The following is a 19,726-nucleotide window of genomic DNA, read 5'->3' as shown; positions in this document are numbered from 1 at the left end:
CTCGCTTCTGTCTTCGGCCACCACTCCCCACAACTCTGGACAGGTGGGGCAGATACCCACTGTTTCCTCTCTCTCTCTCTCTCTCTCTGTCTCTCTGTCTCTCTCTCTCTCTCTGTCTCTGTCTCTCTCTCTCTCTCTCTCTCTGGGGTTGAGAGCTCAAGGCTGCATCCTCACGACCCAGCTGGGTTTTTAGAATCAAGAAAAGGTGTCCACCTCCAAACACCTGTAGTAGTATTCCCTACCACCCTAACCCCAAATCTGGCTCACTGAGGTCTCCGTAGCTAACCCAGAACAGATGATCATTTGAACTGGAAGTTGGATCGAAAATAAAAGGACGAATATGGTGCTAGGGTTGCAAATTCTCATGAAACAGTTCCTCGGGAAACCGAAGACCACAGAGGCCCTCCTCGGGCGGACTCTTTTTGCCCCAGTATTGATTCCTTAATTCCCCTCTTTCCTCTCGCTTCACCCCTCACCTCAGGCCTTGTTTGTTTTAGTTACGAAACTCTGTGGGTACCTGGTTGTGGCTGAAAAGTAACCTTGAAACACTCCCTCCTGTCAGAGACAAATAGTCTCCTAACCGTCGCAGCTGCTGGCGGGGCCGCTTGCGCCGGGCGCCGGGACAGTGGGACTGGACTCGTCCCCGCCAGCCGCCCGGTCGGGCCCTGGAAGCCGGGCGAGGAGGAGGCAAAAAGCCGGGGCGGCGGGACCGCAGGCCTTCCGTAGCCGCTCTGGGTCTTAACTGTAACGGGAGAGGCCTCCCAGCAGCAGCGGCCGGGGAGTTCAAGGTGTGTACACAGTTTTGTTACATAGGACAGCGCTTTGCAAACTGGCTCTGTCACTGGCTGGCTGTTTTGACAGGGAATGAGCCCTGTGAGCGCAGAAACCAGGATAAATAAATGCGCCTGTGATAAGGCTCTGCGGAGCCTGAGCGGAGGCCGGACGCGCCCTCGGACCAACGTACCAGGCGCCGGGCGCAATGAGACTCGGCGGGCGGGGGTGGGTTGGTGGTGGGGGTCAGAGCCCTGGGCTGCTCCACCGGGAGGCCTCCTCCCGGGTCCCTCCTCCCGCGGGGACGCCCCGCAGACGAAAGGGGGGCTGGACTCCCCCCCAGAGGCCCGCGTCCACCCTCTTGGCTCGCCCGTCGCGGCTCCGCGTGCAGGGGTTCAGGGCGGCTGAGTGGGAGGGGGGGGCGAGCAGGTGCGGGGCGCAGGCCGGGGCTCCCTCTCACCCAGGTGTGAGCTGATTATTCAAATGGGCTGCCCGGGGTCTGGGGATTGGAGGCCCGCGCCGGCGCGCCGCGCTATATCACCAGCCGCCCACGTCACTGCGGCACTTGTCCGCTGCGCGGTCCACACTTCCTCCCCCTCCCTCCTCCACCCCTTCCTCCTCCTCCTCCTCCTCCTCTCCGCCCCCCCCACCCTCCCCCGCGCCGCGCGCTTCCCGCCGCCTCCGGGCAGCTCGGCACTGCCAGCCTCGGCCTCCACCGGGCAGCCCGCGAGCGCGGCGGCGGCGGGTGCTCCGGCGGCGGGGCTCGGCTCCGGGCCTCCTCCTACCCCCGGCCCCCTCCTCCCGCGACCCATACCTCCCGCCCACTTCCCACCACCGCCTCTGGCCGGCCGAAGGAGCAGGGCCGAGAGACAGGGAGAGCGAGAGGGAGGGAGGGGACCGTGCCTTGGCCGACTTTTTTTTTTTAAAGGAGGGTGGGGGTGGGGGGGGTGATTGCCGGTCGTTTGTTGTGGCTGTTAAATTTTAAACTGCCATGCACTCGGCTTCCAGTATGCTGGGAGCGGTGAAGATGGAAGGGCACGAGCCGTCCGACTGGAGCAGCTACTACACCGAGCCCGAGGTAGGCAGTCGGCTTTGCCGGGGAAAGCTGGGTGGCGGCGTCTGCCCTCGGTCCCAACCTCGGGACCGCTTCACTGGCCGGATCCCGACCCCCCACCCCCACCCCAACACCACCCCAACACCACCCCAGCCGCTCGGGGCAGCCGCCTTTCCCACCCTCCTTCGACTCAAATGGGTCTCTTTTTTTTTTTTATACGACACACTGTTAGCCTTGAGATAATATTAACTTTGTGATCAAATATTGACTTGCGGCGCCTCCAAATCCTCTCCGTGGCCGAGCCACGCACTATCCTAACAGAGTTGTGTTTGGCAGCGCGCGGCTGGGGAGGGGTGGGAGGTCGGCCGGCGAGGGGGTGGGGAGCTGGAGAGGAGAAGGTGGGCAGGAGTCGGGGGCTGGGGTAGAGAAAAAAAGGGTCGAGGACGAGACGACAAAGAGGAAGAAAGTCGGTGGCTGCAGAGCCCAGCCGCGACCAGTTCACTTCGCGGTCCCCTCCCGGTCCCGCCACTCAATGTCTCAGGGTGGCCAAAGGCTCCACGCGGGAACCGCGTCTAGGTTCCCCCGGGGACCAGGATGGGGTCCGGGCGGAAGGCTGAACGGAGAGGACCCTGGGATCGTCTCCGCTGGAGACCACCCGGCGTCGTGTCCCACAGGTCGCTGGCCAGGGTCGGAGGAGGCTTCCGAGGCAGCGGCGCCTGCTCGGTGTACTGGCTTGAGAGTCGGGGAGATTCTACAGAGGGGAGCTGCATTTGGGTTGCCTGGCTCAGCGCGCTCCTGGAGACCCCTGCTGTAGAATCTGAACCGGGCGAAGGAGGGCTGAGGGGTGGCCACGAGCGCAGAGCCGCAGCCCCCGCGCCCCCTCTCCGAGGGCGATCGCGGCGCGCTCCGGGTGACACGAACGCTGGGTCGGGGCCCGGGCCGAGGCCGCGAGAAGGCAGGACTCCCTGGAGGCCTCCCTGGAGGCGGGGGCCTGGGCTGGCCCGACGGCCGGGCGTGGGGCGTGGGGCGTGGAGCGTGGGGCGGGGGTCCGGCCAGGCGGCCGGGCGCTCTCCAGCCGCGGTGCTAACGCTCTGCGCCTCCCTTCGGGCTCTGTTCTCAGGGCTACTCCTCGGTGAGCAACATGAACGCCGGCCTGGGGATGAACGGCATGAACACGTACATGAGCATGTCGGCGGCCGCCATGGGCAGCGGCTCGGGCAACATGAGCGCCGGCTCCATGAACATGTCGTCGTACGTGGGCGCGGGCATGAGCCCGTCCCTGGCGGGCATGTCCCCCGGGGCGGGCGCCATGGCCGGGATGAGCGGCTCGGCCGGGGCGGCCGGCGTGGCGGGCATGGGGCCGCACCTGAGCCCGAGCCTGAGCCCGCTAGGGGGGCAGGCGGCTGGGGCCATGGGCGGCCTGGCGCCCTACGCGAACATGAACTCCATGAGCCCCATGTACGGGCAGGCGGGCCTGAGCCGCGCGCGCGACCCCAAGACGTACCGGCGCAGCTACACGCACGCCAAGCCGCCCTACTCATACATCTCGCTCATCACCATGGCCATCCAGCAGAGCCCCAACAAGATGCTGACGCTGAGCGAGATCTACCAGTGGATCATGGACCTCTTCCCCTTCTACCGGCAGAACCAGCAGCGCTGGCAGAACTCCATCCGCCACTCGCTGTCCTTCAACGACTGCTTCCTCAAGGTGCCCCGCTCGCCCGACAAGCCCGGCAAGGGCTCCTTCTGGACCCTGCACCCCGACTCGGGCAACATGTTCGAGAACGGCTGCTACCTGCGCCGCCAGAAGCGCTTCAAGTGCGAGAAGCAGCTGGCCCTGAAGGAGGCCGCGGGCGCCGCGGGCGGCGGCAAGAAGGCGGCCGCCGCCGCCGGGGCCCAGGCCTCGCAGGGTCCGCTTGGAGAGGCGGCCGCCGGGCCGGCTCCCGAGACTCCGGCGGGCACCGAGTCGCCCCACTCAAGCGCCTCCCCGTGCCAAGAGCACAAGCGAGGGGGCCTCGGGGAGCTGAAGGGGACGCCGGCCTCGGCGCTGAGCCCCCCGGAGCCGGCGCCCTCGCCCGGGCAGCAGCAGCAGCAGGCCGCGGCCCACCTGCTGGGCCCTCCGCATCACCCGGGCCTGCCGCCCGAGGCCCACCTGAAGCCGGAGCACCACTACGCCTTCAACCACCCCTTCTCCATCAACAACCTCATGTCGTCAGAGCAGCAGCACCATCACAGCCATCACCACCACCAGCCCCACAAAATGGACCTCAAGGCCTACGAACAGGTGATGCACTACCCCGGCTACGGGTCCCCCATGCCGGGAAGCCTGGCCATGGGCCCGGTCACGAACAAAGCGGGCCTGGATGCCTCGCCCCTGGCCTCAGACACCTCCTACTACCAGGGCGTGTACTCCCGGCCCATTATGAACTCCTCGTAAGAAGACAGCGGCGACCCGGATAGCCCGGGACCCAGATGGGAGAGACAGGAAGTGGGGTGGAGACTCTGAGGGAGGGCTGCTGGAAAGGTGCAAGGGAGAAGGACCCTTCACACCCTGCCCCGCCCCCCCCACAGAGGTCTCCCCTCACCCTCTGCAGCCCTTCCCTCCCTCGCGTGGGCCACACTGATGTCTACCATCCTATATAAAGAGGGGAAAAGAAAAAGCTAACCTGTTGAAAAAGAAGAAGAAAAGCCTCAGTTTCCACTACTGTGTAGACGCCTGCTTCTTTAAGAACCTGCCAATTCTTGACTTTTTGTTGTTGTGGTTCCTCTTCATTGCTGTTGTTGCAGGGAAGTCTTACTTTATTAAAAAAGGAAAAGGAAAAAAACACAAACTTTTGTGAGTGACTCAGTGTAAAACTATGTAGTTTTAACAGAAAACAGAGTTGTACTATTGTTTTAAAAAGAGAGAGAGACAAAAAAAATAATGTAAGGGTCTGTTGTAAATGCCCAAGAAAAGAAAAAAGCATTCACATTCTTGATACGGTGAAATCCAGGTCTCAAGTCTGATTAATTTATGGTTTCTGCGTGCTTTATTTATGGCTTATAAATGTGTGTTCTGACTGCAAGGACCAGAGTTCCACAAATCTATATTAAAGTGTTATTGCCAGTTTTTTGCTTTGAATCTTCAAGATTTTTTTTCCTTTGCCTGATTTAAAAAAATAAACATATCTGAGATATATTTTAAAATTGAGGGAGGGAGACCCTGACTGGTTGCAGGTTTTATTTTATTTGGGGGAGGCGAGATGGTTGCTGCTTTATCAACATTTTATTGTTAACATTTTCAGACAAACTTAAAGTTGAATGAATTTTACAGTAAACAGACACATACCCATTGCTCAGATCCTATAGTTCTCAGCTCAGTATACTTGTTATACTGGATGTCTGACCCATCTATCCACACCTCCATCAGTCTACTTACGTTCCTAGATGCATTTCAGAGTAAATTTCAGACTTCAGTACACTTCACCCTAACACTCCAGCAAGGACATCATTAATGGAACTCAACATTGTTCAAGGTTACTTTTTGAATTTTGAGTTTAACTTTATACAAAATGAAACTCAAAGATCCCAGGTGAACCATTCTGGGGGTTATGGGGCTGATACAGGTTCATCTCCAAAGCCTGGCAAAAACCACACTCCATATCCATATTTTCCAGCTGAACCACGTGAAGGTGAAATGTTGTTGACATCTCTTGCACCCTGGGGCTGGTTTCTCTTGGAGGAAAAAAAAAAAATCCTGGATTTTGTGGGTTTTTTGTTTTGGGTTGGTTTTTTTTTTTTTTTTTTTTTTTTTTTTTGCTGTATTCCCAATCCTTGGCCTACCTTCACAGTGAGTCCAGATTGGATTTGCAAATTCCTGGTGCAGCCCTTTTCCTTTTCATCATTGCCTCTCTCTTCACCTTTTCCTGGAATTGGGCCTCTACCTGCATTCGACAACAGGCCTCTGTTTACGATCCGCCACCACCCCCATCCCACCCTCTACCTTCATTTAGATGTTCTGCACAACCTCAGTAGAACTTGCTGCAGCCCAGAGGTAGTGAGGCTTCTGGAATCATGCATTTGAACATTTGGTCTGGAGAAACAAAGGACTTTCTCCTGGAAGTGATTTTAAAGGGATCTTGGAGTTCTGATGGAAATCTTTAAATATAGGTATATTGGGGAATGAGGCAGAGGTAAAAGCCAGCATGTCTGGCCAGGTGGCCCCTGCCAGGGGTTGGATTCCAGGGGTCTGCAGGTTTGCGCCCTACCCTCCAAACTTCTGGAACCTTGCCAAGTGACCTGTTAGGCCAGGTTAGCAAGCCAGGATTATGGGGCCAAGGGGATGAGTGGGTATGCTGTGATCCTTAAAGGAAAACCCCAAAGCATAAAGGAAGACCCAGAATAAATTCTTACAAATCACACTGCCTCCTTTCAAAAATAGTCTAGCAGGAGTAAAATCAGGGCCAATAAGAGCGGAAACCTCAGAGGCCAAATGGGTGTTGTGTGGGCAGAGTGGGCTCCGCTTTGGTTTTGCCGGAGGCATCTGCTGGCCTGCCAGCTGGCCAGGCTAGGGCAGGAGCCAGTGGGCTCTAGGCACCGCCCCCCCCCCGAGACTTGGGGTCATCCAGGGCACAGCTAGCTTGCATAGGGTGAAAATTTCTGGAGTGAGAAGCCAAAACTTTAGGCCTTGGGTTTCTAAGCCCAGGCTCCCGTGTCCGGACTTTGGGCTTTGGGCTTCTTGACCACCCAAACTTGGAGTGTCCCTGGCAGTCGCCCGAAGCCTGGACACCGCCTGTCAGATCACCCTCTGCCAACTCGCCGCAGGATCTCTCTGCCCCTCAAATCCTGGCCTTCCCAGGCGCTTGAGGGGGGTTTGTACTCGCCTCCGCCTCCCGCCTCCAAATCCCTTTTTAACATGCCACATTGTCCCGAAGAACACAAGGAAGAGAAATTGGGGAGGGGGAAGGGGAAGGGGAAGGGGAAGGGGAGGGGGAGGGGATAGGGGGGTAGGCGATCCGGAGGCCGCAGCCAGCAATCAGGGCCGTCTCTGCCCCTGGCAGGGACACACACGTCGTGAGCCCAGCCTGAAATGTGTTTCATTATCACATAAAAGGCTCCTGCGGCGAAGGAGCCGAGAGGCAGGGCCGGGGGCCGAGTGCGGGACAATGAGGGCTGAAAGCGCTGCCCTAACCTGCTATGTTTCCTATCGCACGCCCATTGTGCGAGGGTCGTTTTAAACTACTTAGCGCGCCCCCCTCCACTGATCCCGGCCGATAAGATATAGTTCTGTAGGAATACTTAAAAAGGATGTCGGGGAGTTGGCCGCTCCGGAGGCTTTTCGGCGCATCCTGAGGCTTTCGGCCCCCTACCCTCTCGCCCCAGCCCCTCCTCCCGCCAAGGCCCCCAGCTTAACTGGCGCTCACACTGCCCTCCGCCCGCGTCCCCCAACTCTGCGTAGTAGGGTGCAGTGTCTCTTTTTTCCTCCCTCTCTCTCTCTTTTTCTTCCTTTTCCGCGCGCGGGTTTAAGCAACCGTGATCTGTGAATAAACAGTCAGTAAACAACCGAAAAAAACATTCTAGATCCGAATTCCAGGAGGGTAAACTTTCCAGGCCACGTCACACTTCAGCAAATTTGCACAGATATTATATTGCCCCCCCTTTATTATTTTTTTTTTTTTGCAGGATCCCATTGTACTTAACTGAATTTTATAACGCTGATCGATATCTTGGTAAAATATTCATTTTTAAACTAGCGGGCAGTGAAATCTTTGCTTTGTGTGCTAAAGTCAACAGTCGCTCGGTTTGAGCTCAAATAAATGCGGGGATGCCTCGGCTAGGAGCAGTCGGCCGCCTCCCTCCGCGCGCTGGACGCTCTGCTGCCGCCGCGCGTCGGTCCACCCGCCCGCCCGCCCGCCGCACCGCAGGTAGGGAGTGCGCCCCCCACTCCCCTCCGCGCGCCTCCCCGCCCCCAGCCAGACCCTAGCCCTACCCGGGGCTCCGAGGCCTGAGGGGCGGGGAAGGAGGGAGAAGCCAAGTCGGAGAGAATCCGAAGTTGGGAAGGTGGCCTTTTTGCGGGGAATTCTGAGGATGCTAGGTGTTGGGGGACCCAGAGTGAACCTGGGTCCTGCGCACAGTTGGAAAGTTTGGCGGGGTCCCGAAGCGCCGGGAAGCCACCGCAGGCTCCCGCAGCTTCTCTGGGCCGGGGATTCGATCCGAGGGCCTCCTGGCGCCCTGGGACAGTGGGGAGGCGGGGGTGGGAGCCGGTCTGGGCCTCAGAAGCTGGGATCGGGGCGGCGGGGGATGGCGCGCTAGTCCTGGGAGGCTGCAGAGCGAGGCCCGAGCGTGGGTTCCAGGGACGCGGAGGCCCAGCGGCGGTGGGGGCCCCGCCGTCCGGGAGCCGAGGAGGGGCAGCGCCTTTCCCAGCGGCCAGGGAAACCCGGATTCTCGCCATGAGCGCGCAGAACCGCAGGAAGGTCCGGGAGCCTCGGGGCCACTAGCCGGTTCCAGGAGGGAAATGCTGAACCCGGCCGCGGGGCGGTTCCTCGACCACTGCCCTCCCCCCCGCGCTGGCCCAGGACATCGGGTTTGGAGGGATCGGACAGACGGTGTCGCCCCACGTCCCTTCCCCGGGCCTCTGATGGCGCCGGGTCACCGCGCCCGGCACCTGTCCCCCGCCTACGGGAAAGCGCCCGCTAGGGAAACTAGTGGCTCCGAGGCTGCCAGTGGACACCGCAGGACCCTCGACTTTGGAGAGCAGGGTAGAAAAGGTGTCTTTCCCCTGGGGTCTACCAGGTGTTCCTCCCCACTCCAAATTTGCATTCCGCCTGGGGGTTTGCTTTCTAGGGCTGGGTGTCTGGCTCGTTGGAGGCTCGCGCCGGCTTGATCAGTTTGATATTTCGCCAGGACGTAGGTCTCGCTAGGTCTCGGACCACTGAAATTACCCGCCACCGTAACTGGAAAGTTTCTTCCCTTCCCGCCGCACTCACCCACATCTCAAACCCAAAAGGCCAGAAATCGGTCTTGATAATTGGCAGGGTCAGTTCTGTGGACACGTCCCTGTGTAGGGAGCCTGGGCGCCCGTCACCTCCTTCCCCCGTCCCCGCGGGGTGGCGTGCGCCTTTGTCCACCGCGCCCAAGGCCGGCTGGGGTGCGCGCCTGCCCTGCCGCGCTCCCAGCCCAGCTTCGGTTCGCGTGGCTAGTTATCTTCCCTGAACGAGACGGCTCTGCTGCGGGACACACGCGAGGCTAATCGTTTTTAAATAATTAATGCCTCCCCGTTCCGCTGGTAATGCGCGGCCTCGAATCCGTCAATTACTTGTCATTAGACGGTGTCGCCCCACGTCTTTGCCCGGGCCTCTGATGGCGCCGGGTCACCGCGCCCGGCCCATTCCACGGCCGAAGAAAAAAGGTGCCTGGCCTCTGAGAGCCGGTGCGGAGTAGCCGCGGCCCTTAATTCAGTGTTTTGAAAGAAAGACCCTCGCTGAAGAGATGTAATCTTCCAAATGGCCAATTTAAACGCCTGATGTTTATCGCGCGCCTTCTCCCGGCTTTATACAGAGAAGCTGGTCGTCGGTACTTCGGGGGCCTTTTAATGTGGGGAGGCGTGGGGCAGGGAGACGCTAGAGAGAAAGCTCAATGGGGTCGGGGCGGTGAGTAGGGAGAGGGTGTGTTTGCTCAACAAGGCACCTGGCGGTACCTCGGGGTAACTGTTTTTTTCTGGGACAGCACACACTTCTGAGATCTGGGCTCTGCAGAGCCTCTCCACTTGGGGCCGGGATCTTCTGAACTATGTTGTCCAGAACACTCCAGAGAACGTGGCAGGGCCTCGGGGGGTGGGAATGTCCCCTTTGTGCTAGGAGGGAGGAGGAAAAATCTGAGCCTGCAATCCACCCCTGCCATGGACCTAACCTAACTGTGGCCAGTGTCTGCAGACTTACAGGCACTGAATCCCACCCAATAGAAGAGACTCCCTCATATCAACCCCTCTGAGAGCCACCAACCCCACAGAAGAGCAAGATTTCAGACTCTAGAAGCCTCTGTCCGGCCAGAGACCCAGTGGACACCAGCCTCGGCTATAGCACCATGGCAACCCAGGCCGCCCAATGGTTGGTGGAGCGAAATTACACAAATAAAAACACAAGGAAAAACTCTCCAAAAGTTTACTACTCTGTTTAATTGCTTATCAGTTGCTTCCTTTCCCCATCAAATGTTCTTTTTGCAGTAAACAGATATCTGAGGGTCCCAGGCCCTTTTGGGGTGAAAACAATACAGTGTGTCCACAGCAACCCCCACCCCCCGGGCCGACCACCCCTTGACTGGACAGCCAGCTGGCTCTCCACTTTACAGAGGTCAGCCCACAGGTTTCTCATGGCCACTACTCCCAGGACTTGGCTTCCTCTGAGAAGAGGAGAAAAGAGAATGTGGGCTGGAGGGAAAGATCCTGAGGAGGGTGGGAGAAACTATTTCACCATGGATGGGGGAAAAGGCCAGTTGGCACAGGCCTGTGTGTCCAGCCACTCAACCCACCCATCTCTGCGGGTCCTTGGCTGCTCCTGAGACCACATCTTTTCTCTGAGCAGACACAAGAATTGGGATTTTTTTTTTTTTTTTTTTAGAAATTCCTTTTTGATGCAATGCACTGGATATGAGCAATGTGTTACAGGCACCTACGGAGACAAGCAAACAAAAACTGCTGGGAGTAGATGGTGCCCCCAGTGGTGCTCAGTGGGGTCCCCAGCTCAGTGGGGTCCCCAGCTCCTGGCGGGCTGCTCCTCCCTTACATAAAACTCCCAGGGAATGTGCTGCCCCTGGCACTCCAAGGGCTGCCTTGGAAGCCTAAATCCTGGGGCATCTTCCGCATTCTGTTCACAGCCTTCCTGCTCCCTCTCTCATCCTTTCTCTCCTTTCTTCTTTAAAACAATCGTGTGTGTCCCCCCCCCCTCGCCACCTCCCGCCATTGTATTTGTTGATGACCTAACACGCTCACACCAAAAGCCACACACAGAAAACCAACAACGTGGGATGGGAGGGGAGACCAATTATGAGTGAGGCTAACAAGCGGGGAACACCCAAGTTGAGGCCGGCTGTCTCCTGGGAGACTGATGGAGGCTTATTTTACAAGCTGTCATTCCGCCCTGGTCCCTATTGCCAGACTGGAGGTGATTCCTATTCTCCCCTCCCCCAGCCCCTGCACCCTTGGGGTGTGTTCCAGAGTCTTTGTTCATCCTCTGCGGAAGGTGCTGAGGACACAGGATGGTGTTACGCACATCTGCACAGCAGTGTCCTCAGTTTTTTACCTTAGTGGTTGATCCTCAGAGCTCTGTGCTCACTGCCAACAAAACACTGGTCAGATGTCCCTGTTACACATGTCCCCCCATCCTCACCAGGTTCCCATGAGAAGGCATCGACTCACTCTTCACACACACCTCTTTCTCAAACAAAAAAAAAAAAAAAGTGGGCAATGTCACTGGCAGATAACACAACCGATAGTCCTGGTGCTGGAAAAAATAAAAGCGACACAAATTAAGCTGCTTTCATTTATGTAAAACTAGAGGTTCTCACGTCTCAATAGGGCAAGTGCCTGGTGTTGAAACACTCTTTAAGCTACTCGGAGGCACTGATATTCCCCGCGATGCCAGGATGCCGTGCCAGCAAGGCCATATTCACTGAACTTAAATATGTCAAATGAACTGAGAGGGAAAACTTGTGCATCATAAAGATAGGTGCGTGAGGGGGAAACCCTGGGGTATGATGTAGATGAAAACTTTGGAATCAGAACTGTCTGCTGATTTTTAGTTCTACTTGCTAAGTGGTTCCACTTCTGCTCACTTATATGGTTGAGGACTAGATTTTCTTCCTAGGCAAAACAGCTTTTCCATGGTTTCACTTCTTGGGGAAAAAAGGTGAAACACAGGTTTCAAGAACAAGCAGGAACGTTTTTGGACCGAGGTTGCTCACGACCCCAGCAAATCAAAATAAGGGGCATGTGGGTGAATCCCAACTTATTTCATTAGAAATACGGTCTCAATTCATCATCCCATTTCTTTTCACAAAGCAGATGTGGTTATATAATGGATTTTCTTGAAATGTTGGCTCACATAAAGAAAAGCATGCAACTCTTAATCTGAAGACTTGAGTGTTCAGAGTGCCTTCCTGGAAAATAGAAAACAACCTTGGGAAGTGTTTGACGGAGAGGACTTGGGAGGAGCTAAGGTGTGAAGTGGGAGCTAGGGGCTGGGGAGGGCAGATGACAAGGGAATGACATTTTTTGCAGAGGACCAGGGTAGATTGTTGGCCAGGACAGGACCCGGGTCACAGGCGGTTGTGTGTCGAAGCCAGAGGCTTCTTTAGCAGAGACATCAAAATGCCAACCTGTGCACGCTTCTCGAAAAGAGATGACCCTCCACTTGAGCTTTCTGCTCACCTTACCTTTTAAAGCCCAGTCTAATAAATTTAAAATAAAGGACACCAATTTCACTATACATCTTCTGTTCAGTCTGCGATTCTGAGCTACATGAAACTGAGCTGTTTACACACAGAAAGAAGTTGCAACTTCAACAACTTGCTAGCAGAGAAAATTTACCGTCTACCCGAAAAAGATGAGTGCATTTTGGGGCAAAATGTTCTACCATCTTAGTGTTTCTCTCATTCCTGCCCCAGCCCTTCCCCCTCTTTTCTTGATCACAACTGTACTCCATCCACCATCTCTCAGTGGAGTCCCCTTCTGTACCATGCACCAAGCTAAGTGTCTTCAATGAACATGACCTCATTTAAGAACCCCTGTCCCCAGCAGCTGTCAGAATTTATGCGTGATGGGCCCAGGCAGAGAGAAATTAGAGAAAGGACTCCAATTTCAGAGTTCAGCATTGAATCCAAGTCTTTTGCCTCTGTGTTCTTTCAGCTTTTCCTGGTTTCATGTGATCTGGGCACAAAACTCTCTGATTCTAATGCAATAGGAGGTCAGCTTTCACTAGGACCCCCAGGTTTTCAAAGTGAGTTGCTGATGGTAAGCAAGGAGGGGGTTGGGGGAGGAGCCTCCAGTGTTAGAAGAAGGCTGGAAAGATACAAGAAGATCTCAAGGAGAACAGGCTTGAGCACTTCTTGGAAGGATGGCAGAGACCCTCCCAGCGCTGTCCTAGAAAGGGTCTCCTTTTCTTTCTTGGAGTTAGAATTCCCATGCGCCATGGACCCAAAGCTGACCAGAGGATCAGTCAGGTCTGGACCATGACTCCTCCCCCATTCAAGCTTTGGGGGCCCACAGGCTAAGGCTGGAAGGGAGAAGAGAATCGGCAGCCAGATGACTCTTCCAGTGGGAGCAGGAGAGAAAAATGCCAGAGAAGAGGAAAATGTCAAGGGCAGAAACAAGGGATTGCATATAGGCTTAAAATCATCCACAGACAAGGCGCCACCTGTCAGTTCTACTCCTTACTAGGGATCTTGATCAGGGGCCTCTGACCTCCCTCTGACCCGCACCTGGTGGCCCAACAGCCCAGGTGACAGCACAGCTGGAATGTACACTCTGACCACAGCTGGGCCCCTGCACACCCTTTTGCCAGTGCAGCTGTGCAGGCAGCAAGGCCCTGCCCCCACAGCCACCTCCCCCTACACACATACAAATGCAGATCTGGTAAACACCTGCCGCTAGGTTTGGCCCAGAATGGGATGCTGGGGGCAGGGGTGGCGGGGGTGAAAGGGGTACTGGCCTGCTTCCATCCCAGAAGGAGACTGGGACCCCGCCTCAGTAAGCCTGCAGTCTGGGGGCAGAGTGCCACCCCAGCGGAGCTGCACACAAGCAAAAGGGTGTGCAAGCCAAGGATGGCTGCTGCCTGCTTGTGCCAGGCCCTCCTGGCCTGGAGGTCTCCTTTTCTTTTCTACTTACTGGAAGATAAGTTCCCAGACTGTTTTAAGTGGGGTAGGACTTCTTGCAGACAGGGCCAATCCCCTTTGGGGATTCCAGGGGAGGTTCCGGACAACTGAGTCCTAAGACCCGCTCTGCACACAATGATGTCTTAGGTGTGGGGATGACCAGCCCTTGGAAATAATTAGAGTTCTGGATTAAACTATTCTCCCCACTCCAAACTGATAATGGAGGCATTAGACTGAGATGGGGAGAAGGGTAGAGTCACCACGGTCAGACCACCACGAGCAGGCCAGCCCAAGCACCTAGCCTTCTAGACAGGAGGAGAAGAATGGAAACTTGGAATCTGTAGTGGCAAGGTAGGGGCGGGGGTCTGATCTGCATTTTATCCTCCTCCATTTAATCACCACTCCCCTCCAACCAGCCGAGTTTGCCAATTAAAGGCCAATCTCTCTTGATTTCTTTGCTTTAGAAGGACATTTCGATTCACCCAGGCAGACAATTAAATCCCCTTCTCGCCTCGCCCTTCCCAGAGCTCAGAACAAGATGCCTCCGTATCTCTTGCCAGCATCGAGCCGCAGGAAGGAGTTGATCTCAGGTGCTAACCTGCAGTTATCAGGATGCCAGACTCATTTAGGGGGCTCAGCTCTGGAACCTGAGACGATCCCTTCATTGATCCTGGAAATCGCTGTTTAGATTTTGCCCTTGCTCAGTAAACAACTAAAAGTAACTGCAGGATTTCTCCCTTGCATTTAACAGAATCTCTCTCTCTCTCTCTCTCTCTCTCTCTCTCTCTCTCTCTCTCACACACACACACACACACACACACACACACACTCCACCCCCCACCCCCAGCGTTAGACTCCTGCTCTTATTAATCATGAAGGGACAGAGGGACCACAGTCTTTATCTGTGCATGCTCAGTTGCTCAGTCGTGTCCGACTCTTTGCGACCCCATAGACTATAGCTCGCCAGGCCCCTCTGTCCATGGGATTCTCCAGGCAAGAATACTGGAGTAGGTTGCCACTCCCTTCTCTAGGGAATCTTCCTGACCCAGGGATTGAACCTGCATCTCCCGAGTCTCCTGTGTCTCCTGCATTGGCAGGCATTTTCTTTACCACTGAGCCACCTGGAGCACCCTCAGCTATCCTTCCTAAAGCATTTAGGTCTTTCAGGCGGTGCTACTCCTTCCTCTGAGAACCAACGTCTCCCCCAAAGGACACAGCCTCCCATGTTCGTAGGTTTGTATCAAAAGCTCCCTACTGAGACTTGGGCTCCCTCTCCTGCCAGCCTCCCTCTACCCCCCGCCCCCCCCCAAAGACCTACTTCTCAGGATCCCCCTAGGCCTTCCTCCTTTCCCCTTCCCACCCCAGGACAGCCGAACCTCTTCCATCTTTGGCTGCTCAGACACAGCTGAATATTTGGGGATGAGGGGACAGTTGCTGTCCAGTATGCCTGACAGCTGCTTCTAGATCGCCTGCCTGCACACAGAGCTCTTTGGGGGTAAAAGCAAATGAAATTGGCAAACTTACTCTGATGATCAATGCTTTTAGGTTCTTAGCAAGATCCCTGTTTCCTCCTCCATTAGGACTAGAGAAAGAAAAAGAGGTTCCTATTGCCCGTAGTTTGCCATCCTCTGAGCGGACCGTGTGTTTTAGCTGAGTCCCTGTCATGAGCTCTTTCCGAGGAGGAGGTTTGCACGGCTGTCATCTGTGGACATCGAACTCCACCATCTATTTGTGTAAGATAAACAGAAAGACATAATTGCCAGTCACCCACAATACAGAGGATTAGGATGAATCCTAAACAATGATCATTTAAAATTCAATAATTGTTGAAAAAAATTAAAAGTCAAACGATAAAGGTCAATTTTCCTGAAGGCTTTCGGTACAGTAAGCCTTCTATGATGATGGTGTTTTTAAAAAAATTAAGGAACTTTCTTTTTCAAAGTCAATACTATCTCAAAAGAAATTCCTTTCTCATTTGCTTAAACCCCTTTCGTACGATAATGCCAAGGAGATCGGCATGATAATGTTTGCCAAAATCAGCCAGCCTCAAGCAAAGAAATTTCTGAACATCTCACCACTGTAACCAGTGAATCTATTCTTTCCAAGATGCCAAAACTCTAATATCTTATAATTGTTTAAAGTCACTAATATAGTCTACGAGCTCTTCATTAAAAAAAAACTCACAAAATAAGACAGACATTCAAATCTGTAAAATTTTAGGATTTAAAATAGAAATAGTGATTCAGAGTAATGACCATTAAGCAAATTACACACACACACACACACATATATAATATATATTCCTTAAATGAGGAATTGTTCCTGAGAGTGCTATTTTGTTATATAAATACCCCTGGACCGACCAATTAAGTATGTCGTTTCTTTGCTACTTACCTCTTGTGCCACAGTTTCGTGAAGGAATATAAAATGCATTAGAGTTGTGATAGATTTACTATGTGCCAATCTAGCTGTATATTTGATGATGCTCAACTATCTTTTACAAGGTACACGGTGGACGTCGTGTCCGAAGATTACTGTCCACCTGTGTTAGCCTTTGGTGTAGCTGTTTGTACACAGCTCCGAGCGTTTGGCCCCAAGGTTACTAACAGTGGCATTTTGTTAAATATCAGCTTTAATATAACTAAAGCTAATTAACCAATTTCATGACATATTTTCTCTAAATTTTATGTTTGATAAAATAGCTCAAAGCTGCGAATTAAACTTCTCGCAAAGACTATCTCATTGTATTTCTCAGTGCTCATCTTTCTAGCGACAAAATTTACACTGAAAGTATTTCTGGGGGAGGTAAACATATTGATAATTTTTTGATTAGTTAAAACTACTAATAAAATATTTTTAAATGTTTCTGGGTAAAATTAGAGTAGATTCTATGCAGAATAAGAACCTGTTTGCTTTGCCTCCTTCCTTTGGGCCATGTTTGTGTTGCTCTCCCTACACCTGCAGAGCCCTTCAGCTATAGGTCACGCTTCTGGTGCCCAGAGGAAGCCGAGATATTTCGTAAAATAATTCAGGAAAAACCCGCAGATATTATTGGGACCGGGTGTCACCTCCCCTGGCATTCTGAGACAAGCAACATTGTGTTTGGTGCAGGGGGGCGAAAAAACACGACCTAACAGTGTTTACCTGTGTATTCAGCCATGAAATTGAATATTATCGAAGTTGAAAAAATGCAAATCAAATTAAAACCAGGGAAAATTGTCTTTGGAATTACAGCGGCCGGGAGCCCCCAAGTGTTTGTTTAAATTGAAGCGTTTAGAAAATGAAAAACCTCTAAATTGACCCCTTTGCCCACCCCCTACCCCAGGAAGGAAATGTATTCCTTAATTCAACTTTTAATTCAACTACAAAGATACGGAGGCTCCGATACCCATTATTCGCCCGAGGCAGCAGTCACGCTGAAATAGAACTTTTTCTTTAAAATGAAGTGTCTTGCTTTACCTAAGCGTTACTAACGTCGGACTGCTTCAGAAACCCAGCGGCCCCGCGGTTCTCATTCCTCTAGGAACTGCAGTCTCTGAAACGGCCTCCCGCTCCCCGTCAGCAGCCTGGACCCTCCGCCAAAGCCAGGCAGCCGCCCCCTTCCCCGGTCCTCGCATCCTGGGGCGCGCATCCGAGCCGGGCCTCCCCGCGCGGCCAAGGGCCCGCGGCGGAGATGAGCGCAGTACCGCGAGGTGCGGGGCAGGGCGGTCCGCCTAGCCCCGCTCGGCGCTCACTTGGCCAGCACAGGACTTCGCAGCGTCTTGGTCTGGGAGCCCGAAAAAGGGAAGCGCCAGACATATTTCTTGGAAAAAAAAAAAAAAAAAGCAACAGGCAGACGGGTGGTCCTTCTTGCCTTTTCCAGGTCCTACGTCGCAGGGGACTGACCCCTGGGCGCCCCACGCACTGGAAGGGTCAACCTCACCCGCAGGCGCCCCGGCGCCCCCGGGGAGGGGCCCGCCCCCACCACGCTCTGCTACGGGAGAAGCGGGAAGCAGGGCCGGGGCCCCGCAGGTGCGCAGGCGGCCGCGGTGGGCGGGAGACCGCAGGGCGCGCGGCGGGACGCGCGAGTGGAGCGGCCCAGAGCTCTGCGAGCCTCGAGGGTGGTCAAGGGTGCGAGCTGATCCCCGGCGGCCACGCCCACCAGCCCAAACTGGGATCGTGGGGGTCGCAGGGAACGTGTATGGAGAGGATGTGCTGGCGCGGCCCGGGAACAGCTTTCCTCTCGGTCGGTGACCTCAGAGGACGCGCTGCCTCTGGTTCGACCCCATCCATCGGACCCCAGCCCGAGAGCCCGGTGCCAGGACTCCAGAGGCCCGTGCGGGTTTTCTCTCCCTTGGGGAGGGAGGGAGGTTGGTGGCCCCGGCGTCGTTTGGTCCCCCTCTTCCTGACACCCTGCAGGTTGAGGGGCAGCCCCGGTTCCAGAAACGCAGTAGCTGCCGTACAGATCACCCCCAGGGCGCGGGCTGGGGAGCCGCAGACGCCGGTTTATATGTGAAACCTTCCCCTGTATTTCCTTTCCAGGGACCCCTGGATCCAGACCAGCTCAACTACGGCTATGGAAACAGACCCGTGTCCCCTAGAATTTTTAACCCGTCCTTAAGTTGTGGTCGTGCCCTGGCCACTCGGGACCATATACCCAAGGAGAGTTGTGGGGGACCAGTTTATGTTTGTCATTTTCAAAACCAAGCGGAGGAAAAGGGAGGCCGATTAAAATGACATATTTTTATTTGCCTCGCACGTTGTCAGTGATTTGTCCCCAGGGATCCACAATTTTCCCAAGCCTGTTAACGGGTGACGATGAATGAGTGCCTCGTGTAATTTAATTTTCCTGTCACACTAAATAGAGCTACATTGTAAACCTTAGATCTACTCTTACTGATAGGATCGCCTTGTTTTGCCATTTGCACCATAAAGACCCCCAAAAGGGACACTGTATTGTGACCTCTACTCTTGAATTATTCAAGAACTTAATGACATTTTCCATTTTAAAAAGGGGAACTAATTGCCATTGATGTAAAGCATGTGACCTTCTCTGGGTGCCCAGTATGAGAATGTAGCCATCTGTATTCGGACCCCAGAGCTGGGAAACTGCAAGATGCTGGCAAAATAGGAGAAAGATGTGAACAGAAATGAGCTTCAGATGGACACTGGATTCAAACATATTGTTCAGTTTCACCCCAAACCATGACTTAGACTTCTGCAAAATCCTCTAGTCTAACCTAAAATTTGTATTAAAAAAAAGCTTATCAACTCAGGCCTGGTTTTGGGGCATGACATGACTTTTTAGCTACGACAGGAACAGTAAAAATTGTAAAATCCGCTAGTCCTTCATTAATGTTAAATTACTTTGTGTGATATCAAGCAAAATATATAATCATCTACTCCCCTCCTCCCTTTCTTTCCTTTTGCAATGAAACTCACAACTGTAAAGAAATTGAACCTTGATATTTGCTATTTGAAAATCAGTCTTGAGTTTTTAGGAAGGCCAGTGCTGAAATTCTTCAGTATCAGAATTGTCACTTTTCAAGTTACTTGAAAATGGAGGCTTATCTTTCCTCAAAATAAAAAGAGTTCCAGTGTATTCCCTACTGGTCTTTCACTCTTTCCCCAGCCCCCAGAGGAAAGAAAAGTGAGAGAAAATGAGAGAAAACTTCTACCAATGTTGTCTGGCTTCAAAAATTCACAGATGAGTATATGAAGATGATTTGATGGTTTTCCTGATTCATCTAACTCCACTGCCAGCATTAACTGTGATAAAGTCTGAGTGGGTTAGGAAGTAAAATACTTTCCTGTGTTAGGTGCAGATATTTCTTTTGAACTTTTTAAAGTAATGCCTGAGACAAGGAACTGTCATTTCTGCATTGAGTGGGCAGTTCTTTTTAAAATTAGACTGAATGGCCAGAACTCTGGTTTCATGGAGACGAAATATCCTCTGCGTGAGGCTGCAAATCCACATCTTTCTCTCGTAACATCACTGGAAAAGAATATGAGGTGCGTTTGAACATTTAACTTGGTTCTAATGAAGCCCATGTAACGTCAACAAGCTGGACGGAATCG

At 53.7% G+C, this 19,726-nt stretch overlaps 1 protein-coding gene and 1 long non-coding RNA gene across 5 annotated transcripts; both read left to right on the top strand.

Moving 5' to 3' along the window:
• On the top strand, window positions 585-4,946 carry FOXA2 (forkhead box A2). 3 transcript variants are annotated; one of them, XM_018057272.1, is made up of 3 exons: window positions 585-788; window positions 1,780-1,849; window positions 2,946-4,946. In XM_018057272.1, the coding sequence occupies exons 2-3, from the start codon at window positions 1,781-1,783 to the stop codon at window positions 4,260-4,262; spliced, it is 1,386 nt and encodes a 461-aa protein (XP_017912761.1). In that variant the 5' UTR covers window positions 585-788; window position 1,780; the 3' UTR covers window positions 4,263-4,946. The 3 variants fall into 3 exon arrangements, with proteins under 3 accessions (XP_017912761.1, XP_017912760.1, XP_017912762.1); XM_018057271.1 differs by lacking the exon at window positions 585-788 and having other exon boundaries at window positions 1,523-1,849; XM_018057273.1 differs by lacking the exons at window positions 585-788; window positions 1,780-1,849 and adding an exon at window positions 2,225-2,499.
• LOC108637390 lies at window positions 7,706-18,399 on the top strand. Of its 2 annotated transcripts, none has more exons than XR_001919013.1 (2): window positions 7,706-7,728; window positions 18,191-18,399. It is a non-coding gene; the product is annotated as an uncharacterized LOC108637390 (long non-coding RNA). The 2 variants fall into 2 exon arrangements; XR_001919012.1 differs by lacking the exon at window positions 7,706-7,728 and adding an exon at window positions 17,518-17,680.

This window comes from Capra hircus, chromosome 13 (genome assembly GCF_001704415.2).
Source record: "Capra hircus breed San Clemente chromosome 13, ASM170441v1, whole genome shotgun sequence".
Lineage (NCBI taxonomy): Eukaryota > Metazoa > Chordata > Mammalia > Artiodactyla > Bovidae > Capra > Capra hircus.
The sequence above is the reverse complement of the archived record's forward strand: the minus strand, read 5'-3'. Positions and strand labels throughout refer to the sequence as shown.